This window comes from Cebus imitator, unplaced genomic scaffold, assembly GCF_001604975.1.
Source record: "Cebus imitator isolate Cc_AM_T3 unplaced genomic scaffold, Cebus_imitator-1.0 Scaffold216, whole genome shotgun sequence".
Classification (NCBI taxonomy): domain Eukaryota; kingdom Metazoa; phylum Chordata; class Mammalia; order Primates; family Cebidae; genus Cebus; species Cebus imitator.
In genome coordinates, this window is record NW_016107531.1 from 92,034 (window position 1) to 101,871 (window position 9,838).

Genomic DNA, 9,838 nt, shown 5'->3' on the forward strand with positions numbered 1-9,838 from the left:
ATCCACCCGCCTCGGCCTCCCAAAGTACTGGGATTACAGGCGTGAGCCACCGCGCCCGGCTTTAAATCCTTTTCATGTTCAAGATCCACATACAGCACCTGACACTTACCCTGGGCATCATGCCATATACTTCCTACAAGGAGGGAGAGAAACGAGTTATATTATTAAAAGAAATAGACATCTTTCAAAAATACTCACTACGGTCAAACCTGGAAACACAGGAGAGAATTCCAAAAAGACATGAAAACGCCAGCCCAAATGTCCAGAACTTCAAGTATTTATACATAAACCTTTTCTTTATTTGAGGAACTCATCAAATTACCATTAGTTAATGGCTATTAAAACATTAAATATTTAATGGGCTTACGGAGAAGAGAGGAGCACCACCCCCGCCACCAAATGAAGGTGAGAGATATTGGTATAAATAAGTTAATAAAAACGGTTTTGGTCACATAGAGGACCTCACCTATAGCCAAGCCATGATTCTGTGCTATGAAACACTGCCTGTTGGGCTGTGACAGACATAGGAACAAAGTTGCATCCTTATGCAACAGAGCCTCACTCCAAGATGGAGACACCTACCTGTTGTTGCACAGCCTGCACCTCCTCTGCCATGAGACCTTCAGACTCCAGGTCTTCAGCTACCTTGTTAATATCCTTCAACCGCGACTCATTGGCTTTCAGATCCTTTAAAGCAAAAGCCGTAATAACTAAAACCCCAAATGACAAGTTAAAGGAGAAGAGAGCAACACAGAGTCATAAACTATGGCTTAAAACTATAAGGATTCTTCTACAAGGGCCTACCAAAAAAAAGGGCTAAAAAAAATGAACTGTAAGGATCTGCTCAACAGGTATCTCTGTGGATTGGTTTTCCTGTTCCTCAGATAATTATTGAAAAAAGTTTGACTCAAATTTACTTCATTAACTGTAGTTTTTTCATTTTTTGGGTTTTTTTTTTTAGAGACAGGGTCTTGCTGTTACCCAGACTGGAGTGAATATTGCAATCATGGATCACTGCAGTCTCTTCCTCCCAGGCTCAAGCAATCCTCCTACCTCAGTCTTCTGAGTAGCTGGGACTACAGGCATATACACCACTATTCCCAGCAATTTTTAAAAAAAATCAAATAGAAACTTTTAAAAAACTTCTTTTTGGTTTTAATACAGTGTTTTAAAAATGTGATGAGGCAAGGTGTGGTGGCTCACACCTTTAATACGAGGATTTAGGGAGGCCAAACCAGGAGAATTGCTTAAGGCCAGGAGTTCGAGACCAGCTTAGGCAACATAACCAGACCCCATCTCTACAGGAAAAATAATTTCTTTTTTTGTTTTTATTTCTTTTCTTTTTTTATTTTATGAGACTGAGTCTCACTCTGTTGCCCAGGCTGGAGTGCAGTGGTGCAATCATGGCTCACTGCAACCTCCACCTCCCGGGTTCAAGTGACCTTTGTGCCTCAGCCTCCCCAGTAGCTGGGACTACAGGTAGACGCTACCACACCCAGCTAACTTTTGTATTTTGACTAGAGATGGGGTTTCACCATGGTGGCCAGGCTGGTTTCAAACTCCTGACCTCAGGTGATCTACCCACCTTGGCCTCCCAAAGTGCTAGAATTACAGGTGCGTACCACTGGGCCTGGCCAGAAAAATTTTTTCGATTTTCCCATCTATGTCCATAGTCCCAGCTACTCAGGTGGCTGAGGTGGGAGGATCACTTGAGCACAGGAGTTCAAGGTTACAATGAGCTATGATTATACCACTGCACTCTAGCCTATGCGTAAGAGTGAGATCCTGTCTCTAAAATATAAATAAAAACAAGATAAAATTTCAATGCGCAGTTACTATAGGAGAAAGAAGCTCTCCCTCCTCATTTTAATCTGTTCTAAGAATACTTTTTTGAGACAGAGTCTCACTCTGTTACCCAGCCTGGAATACAGTGGAGCGATCTTGGCTCACTGCAACCTCTGCCTCCGAAGTTCAAGCAATTCTCCTGCCTCAGCCTCCCAAGTAGCTGGGACTACAGGCGTGTGCCAACATGCCTGGCTAATTTTTTGTATTTTTAGTAAGACAAGGTTTCACCATGTTAGCCAGGATGGTCTCGATCTCCTGATCTCGTGATCCGCCCACCTTGGCCTCCCAAAGTGCTGGGATTACAGGCGTAAACCACTGCACCCAGCTTGCTGTAAGAATACTTTTAAGCAGTGGAATGGATAAACAATATTTAGTACATCCAACAGTGAAGTATTATTCAGCAATAAAAAAGAATGGAGTACTGATACATGCTACAAAAAGGATGAACCTTGAAAACATTATGGACCAGGCATGGTGGCTCACATCTGTAATCCCAAAACTTTGGGAGGGTAAGGTGAGCAGATGGCCTGAGCTCAGGAGTTTGAGACCAGGCTGGGCAACATGGTAAAACCCCGTCTCCTCAAAAAATACAAAAATTAGCTAAGCACAGTGGTGTGCACCTATAGTCCCAGCTACTCAGAAGGCTGAGACAGAAGGATCACTTGAGCCCAGGAAGCAGAGACTGCAGTAAGCTGAGATTGGGCCACTGTACTCCAGCCTGGGCAACAGAATGATACCTTGTCTCAAAAAGAATAAATAAATAAGGACCGGGAACGGTGGCTCATGCCTGTAATCCCAGCACTTTGGGAGGCCAAAGTGGGTGTATCACCTGAGGTCAGGAGTTTGAGATCAGCCTGACCAAAACAGAAACCTCATCTCTACTAAAAATACAAAATTAGCTGGGCATGGTGGGTTGCACCTGTAATCCCAGCTATTCAGGAGGCTGGGACAGGAGAATCACTTGAACCCAGGAGTCAGAGGTTGCATTGAGCCGAGATCGCACCACTGCACTCCAGCCTGGGCAACAAGAGTGAAACTCTGTCTCAAAATAAATAAATAAAAAAGTAAAAGAAAGAAAACATAAACAAAAGAAGCCAGCTGCAAAACATCATATAACATGATTCTATTTATATGAATTGTCCAAAACAGGTAAATACAGAGGTAAGCAGAAGATGAGTGGCTGCTTGGGCCACTGGGGTTGGGGAGAATGGCAAATGACTACTTGACCGATATGTAGTTTTGTTTTGAAACTATAAAAATGTTTTGGAACTAGAGGTGATGGCTGCACAACACTGAATGTACTAAATACCACTGAATTGTACACTTTAAAATGGTTAGCTTTGTGAATATACCCCAATTAAAAAAAAAAAAAAACTTTCACATCTACTGTAATTTGGTTTAGAAAAGTTCTTATAACAACATGTAGACAAAATGGCATACATTTTCTTAATACTAAACTCATCCAAGAAAAGTTTCAATTAAAGTCATTTAAAAATAGCTACACAGGCCAGGCTGTAATCCCAGCACTCTGGGAAGCTGAGGCAGGTGGATCACTTGAGGCCAGGAGTTCAAGACCAGGCTGGCCAACATAGCAAAACCTCGTCTCTACTAAAAATACAAAAATTTGTCAGACGTGGTCACGTGTACCTGTAATCCCAGATACTCGGGTGGCTGAGGCATGAGAATCACCTGAGCCTAGGAGGCAGAAGTTGCAGTGAGCTGGGATTGAGCCACTGCACTCCAGCCTGGGTGACAGAGCGAGACCCAGAGTGAGTAAGACTCTCTCTCAAGAAAACCAAAAAAAAATTGAAAAAGAATTTGGAGGAAAAAAAAAGCTACATAGATGATGGAATATAATCTGTGTAATTTGCATTCCAGTAATCTGCAGTCAGAAATCAAGAAACTCTGGCTGGATGCAGTGGCTCACGCCTGTAATTCCATCACTTTGGGAGGCTGAGGCAGGAAGATCACCTGAGGTTAGGAGTTCTGAGGCCAGCCTGGCCAACATGGCGAAAGCCTCTCTACTAAAAATACAAAAATTAGCCGGGCATGGTGGCAGGCACCTGTAATCCCAGCTGCTTGAGAGGCTGAGGCACGAGAATTGCTTGGAGTCGGGAGGCAGAGGTTGCAGTGAGCTGAAGTCACATCACTGCACTCTAGCTTGCGTGACAGTGAAACTCCATTTCAAAATAAAAAAATCGGCCGGGTGTGGTGGCTCACGCCTATAATCCCAGCACTTTGGGTGGCCGAGGCAGGTGGATCATGAGGTCAAGAGATCGAGACCATCCTGGTCAACATGGTGAAACCCCGTCTCTACTAAAAATGCAAAAATTAGCTGGGCGTGGAGGCATTCACCTGTAGTCCCAGCTACTCGGGAGGCTGAGGCAGGAGAATTGCTTGAACCCAGGAGGCGGAGGTTGCAGTGAGCCGAGATCATGCCATTGCACTCCGGCCTGGGTAACAAGAGCAAAACTCCATCTCAAAAAATCAATCAATCAATCAATCGATCAAGAGATTCAAATATTTAAACAAAATTTCAGCTGAGCTCTAAGACTGCCCATACCTTCTGAAAGTCATCAAATTTCTTCTGGAGCACCTCAACCTGCTCCAAGTCCGCGCCAACCTCCTCACTTGTCAGAGCAGCTTCCTTCTCATTGATCCACTGCTGTAGTTCATTCGCTTCACGGAACAACATAAACTTCTTGCAACTCTTCTCCAACATGCCTTTACGTTTCTCACCCAGTTCCAGCAGAGAATGATATCTGATGGAATTCAAGATAGTGACAAGAGGGACAGAGAAGGCAGTTAGCTATAGATGCTAACATAAAGAGAAACCATGAGGCATCTCCAAGATGTGGATTCCAGGCTATGAGTTTGTAATGATGATGCCCTAGTAACAGAGTTAATCAGATGAAGAAGAAGATCCCAAGTACCCACACCACAGCCTGTGATATGCAGACACTGTACTATTCACAACTAGGTGGCTAAACAGCCAGGCACACTAATAAGTACAGAATTGGCCTGGGGATAACAACACAACCACAAATGACTGAAACCAAGCGCTTAGCACAGTAACACAGGTTCATGCGACTACAGTGGAGAGATGAGATGAATTTGCTGGGCAGAATGTATACAGAGGGTTTTTTCTCGTCTTTTATAATTCTCTGAACAGCCCCTACGCTGGGGGTGAGGTGGGGGGAGGGTACACTGAACTTTAAAATAGCCTCATATAGGATGTTTTATCTCCATATTAGTAGCACATTTCTTTTCTTTTCTTTTCTTTCTTTTTAGGTAGAGTCTCGCTCTGTTGCCCAGGCTGGAGTGCAGTGGCATGATCTTGGCTCACCATAACCTCCACCTCCTGGGTTCAAGTAATTCTCCTGTCTCAGCCTCCCAAGTAGCTGGGACTACAGGCATGTGCCACCATGCCCAGCTAATTTTTTGTATTTTAGTAGAGACGGGGTTTCACTATGTTGGCCAGGCTGGTCTCAAACTCCTGACCTTATGATCCACCCATCTCGGCCTTCCAAAAGTGCTGGGATTAAAGGCGTGAGCCACTGCGCCCAGCCTAGTAGGACATTGCTAAAATGACACGTTCAGTTCTCAGAAAGTTTTGGCAAGTTCAGAAGGAAAATCAAGCAAAGTACCGAGTATCTGTGCCATTCTGCTACTTGGAAGATTTCTTAAGAATCAAAGAATATTCTAACCCTTAGGAACTAAAATACAAAAGGCTGAAATACTATCTTTGAACATGAAAACAACAAACAATAAAAAACTAAAAGTTAAATCTTTGAACATGAAAACAACAAACAATAAAAAACTAAAAGTTAAAAAAAAATAGAATCACTATCAAATCTAAGTGTCCCAAACTGAAATAAAAAAGCAATGAGTTACCAAGAATCAGAGCACTTTGAGAGAAGCATTTGATTTCCTTTCTACTAAGGAAAACTATAGAACAGGCCTTCAGGTTTGCTGCTGATAGTGGCTAGTCCACCACAAAAACCAGCAGGAGGGGGAACCAACACCACTCTGAACACACAGCTGCACACGGAAGCAACCAAAGAGATAAGCAGTCATTGACCGACACAGCTGCACCGCGACCTCTTCCCTTGTGAGCCAAAGCTGCTGCACAAGACAGGCAGTTCCTCCCACCACCTCATCTTTCTGGATGGACAAAGGCCTTCAAGAGAAGCCGCAGAGGGAGAATGAACAGGGTAGCAGTGGATGTTGGTGCTCTGCAAGACTCTCAGCCTACTCACAGTTCTTCCACCTGCTTCATACGCAGAGATACACTGCCGGCCTCCTTAGTTATGCGTGTCCTGCACAGAGGGGGCACAGCAAAAGCATGCACAAATTAGTGGGATTAATCCACAGGGATGAAAGGCGGCAGCTCCAACTGGTGCCATGATGGTGGATGCTTTATGTTGGGAAACTATGGAGTCATTCAACAGCTCTAAGGAGCAGTCTAAGCTATGACTGAAATGACAGTAAAGAAATAGCAGGAAAATTAGAGGGTTAGTTCACCTTCATTTTCCTGACAGGTCTGCCATGCTTAAGGCAGATTTTCCTGTACTGAAAACACTGGTAACTTCACAGAGCAAGGTCAGGGAACAGAATGGACTAACCTTAGAAAGAAATTTTACTGATTGCTAATAGGCAATTTAGCTATGTATTTGATCTACTTTTTCCTCTTATATTTATGACTCAGACCACTGGTAAGAATACAAACCAAAACCTCCCATTCTTATCTCAATAGTAACAGAATCTATAAGTGGACAACTAACTCTGATCTTACTGAGGATCACTGGGGTCCAAAACTTCCACTATTCTACCCAAACTCTAGTGGGAATGTGTATTTCCTGGATATTTCCCAAGCATCTAAAACTGCTGATTCCACTAGTGAAGTCAGAAATACACTAAAGGAGGGACACAGGGCAATATGGGAGCTCAGCTACAGAAAAGAGGACAGAGCCATTTCATTAAAAATTTCCATTCTCAGAACTCAAAGACATGGCAGAGAGAGAAGCTCTGAAAGCAGCCTTTCAAAGGGGATAGAGCTGCAGGGGTGTAGGATATCTGAAAATCCAATTTCAAAAACCATCTCGAACCAAAAGACAAACGTTAAAATGGCAATGATTAGGAAAATTCTGTTTAGGAAAAACGCATAAGCACTGCTGGAAAAAAAAAAAAAAAGAAAAATAAGTTATCAGTCAAGGGGTTTGAGACCCCAACAGGGAGGCCTGTGGGCTCAAAGTGGGGTGGAGACAGCAGATGTGCAGGTGGGCTCCAGGAGCCTCAGGACACGACTAAGCTTCGGCTCATGTGGAATAGAGTATGTCTACGGGACGCCTGGCTCTTGTGGCCCACAGTGTCATCCTTACTGATTGTCAATCTGCTCCTGCCGCAGTGCTATGCTGCCTTGCTCCTCCAGGAGATTCTCCCTTGAAGCTGACTGGGCGGGGTCCAACTTCTTCACGTAAGCCGCCGGCACAAAACCCTGACGATCGTTCACTTCCACTTTCCACCAATCCTAAGGAAAAAAGAGGAAGAGCTGAAAGTAATTTCCTTCTCTGAGAGGGAGAATCCACGGAGGTCATGTGTGTGCACATACACAACAGCGTTAATCATTTTAAGAGGCGCAAAACAATATTAAAGTCACTTTGCATAACGTCTGATAATTCAGTCCCTTCTCACCTGCCCACAACTGCAGAGGGTTACAGGTAGAACAGCAATGCTGCCTGCCACCAAGGCGAGGCTTCTCTCTGCTTAGATGCTCCAGAGCTGTGCTATCCAACACTGTAGCCACCAACCACATGTGCCCACTTAACTTTCATCAAGCTAGAATTTATTTATTTTTTTGAGAAGGAGTCTTGCTCTATCACTAGGCTGGAGTGCAGTAGTGCAATCTCAGCTCACTGCAACTTCTGCCTCCAGGGTTCAAGCGATTCCCTGACTCAGCCTCCCAAATAGCTGGGACTACAGGCGCACGTCACCATGCCCAGCTAATTTTTCGTATTTTAGTAGAGACAGAGTGTCATGCTGTGAGCCAGGATGGTCTCGATCTCGACCTCATGATCCACCTGCCTCAGCCTCCCTAAGTACTGGGATTACAGGTGTGAACTATTGTGCCCGGTCTTTTTTTTTCTAATATAAATAGAGGGTGGGTCTCGCTATGTTACCCAGGTTGGTCTCGAACTCCTGGGCTCATGTGATCCTGCCATCTAGGTCTCCCAAAGTGCTGGGATTACAGGTGTGAGCCACCATGCCAGGCCTCATTGAGTTATAATTCAATTAAATAAAACACCCAGTTGTGCTAGCCATATTTTAAGGGCTTACTATCACATGTAGCTAGTAGTTACTGCAGGGGCAGCACAGATACCTTACATTTCCACCATCACGAAAAGTTCTACTGGGCAATGCTGCTGTTGAATAAACCAAAGTTAGACCACAAGTTGGTTTAGGTTTAAACTAGAATTAACAGAAAGATAAGAATCACAGGTTTCCTCAAATTCTCATGACAAGGATACATGAGGTGTGGAAATGGGAATAAACTGGCTCTTAAAAATGGCCAATAGCCAGGCACGGTGGCATGTGCCTGTAGTCCCAGCTACTTGGGAGGCTGAGGTGGGAGGACTGCTTGAACCCAGGAGTTCTGGGCTGTGGTGCACTATGCCGATTGGGTGTCCACACTAAGTTCAGCATCAATATGGTGACCTCCCAGAAGCGGGGGACCACCAGGTTGCCTAAAGAAGGGTGAACTGGCCCAAGTTGGAAATGGAGCAGGTCAAAACTCCCGTGCTGATCAGTAGTGGGATCATGCCTGTGAATAGCCACTGCACTCCAGCCTGGGCAACATAGCAAGACTCCATCTCTAGAAAAAAAAAATGGTCAAGAACATTTTTCCAGCCATAACCAAAACAGCAGGCAGGCCTCTTTCAGGATCAGTCAGATAAACTGTGGATGCTTCAAGGCCACTGTTAAATCAGAGTGTATTAGGGAAGAAAGGTTGATGGATCAGAATGGATTTATTATTATCATTATTTATCCTGGAAAAGTCAAAGCCTGTGGGGTGAGGTCACAGCTATCTTCAATGATCTGCTGGGCTGAGATGTATCTTATAGTCTGGAATAAGAACCAACAGGTCCAAGTTACACAGAAGCAAACTGGCTCAACAGGTCAAGAATTCCACCTAGAGGCACTCAATGGTGAAAAGATATCCTTGCTAGTGTGATTCTCTATGCTTCTTGCAGGTATTCAAGATGACAGATTTATTAATATCTTGATGATACACAATACTGCATAAATGTATGTCATGTGGGGGACTGGTGAGGAAATTTATCTCTTTGAATTCTAAGCCTTCTCATTTCAGGGAGACATGCAACCCACAGACGCCCAACTGAGCATATATGGTGATGCTAGCATGGAACAAACATGCAGCCACTCTCTGTGCCTTGCCTTGTTGGTGCTGTTGAGTAAGGTAAGGATATCCCCCTTCTTCATGGTGACCTCTCGGGGACTCTTCTCCTGATAGTCATAGAGAGCCAAGACCAGCTCCTTCCCAGTCTCATCATCCATGGGGGCCACTTGTTGCTAAAAATCCAAAGGAAAGGCAAACACAGTGAAAAGATGACCTCCCCACTGAGTCATCTAAGTACACAGCAGATTCAAACATCCTCAGCTGTACCCAATGTACCAAATATACACTCATGAGTTCTTCACTGAAGCTACCAATAAAATCTGATCCAAGAACTTTAAATTTGGCCGGGCGCGGTGGCTCACGCCTGTAATCCCAGCACTTTGGGAGGCCGAGGCGGGTGGATCACAAGGTCAAGAGATCGAGACCATCCTGGTCAACGCGGTGAAACCCCGTTTCTACTAAAACTACAAAAAATTAGCTGGGCATGGTGGTGCGTGCCTGTAATCCCAGCTACTCAGGAAGCTGAGGCAGGAGAATTGCCTGAACCCAGGAGGCGGAGGTTGCGGTGAGCCGAGA

At 44.6% G+C, this 9,838-nt stretch overlaps 1 protein-coding gene across 1 annotated transcript in view; it reads right to left on the bottom strand.

The window, feature by feature from the left end:
* Positions 1-9,838, bottom strand: part of SPTAN1 (spectrin alpha, non-erythrocytic 1) — an 85,791-nt gene that overhangs the window by 39,635 nt on the left and 36,318 nt on the right. Inside the window, exons 21-26 of the mRNA XM_037745944.1 lie at positions 9,301-9,435; positions 7,227-7,375; positions 6,105-6,164; positions 4,409-4,607; positions 583-687; positions 110-133 (exon numbers count right to left, since the gene is read on the bottom strand). Coding sequence (XP_037601872.1) covers positions 110-133; positions 583-687; positions 4,409-4,607; positions 6,105-6,164; positions 7,227-7,375; positions 9,301-9,435 — 672 coding nt within the window. The remainder of the gene's footprint in view (positions 1-109; positions 134-582; positions 688-4,408; positions 4,608-6,104; positions 6,165-7,226; positions 7,376-9,300; positions 9,436-9,838) is intronic.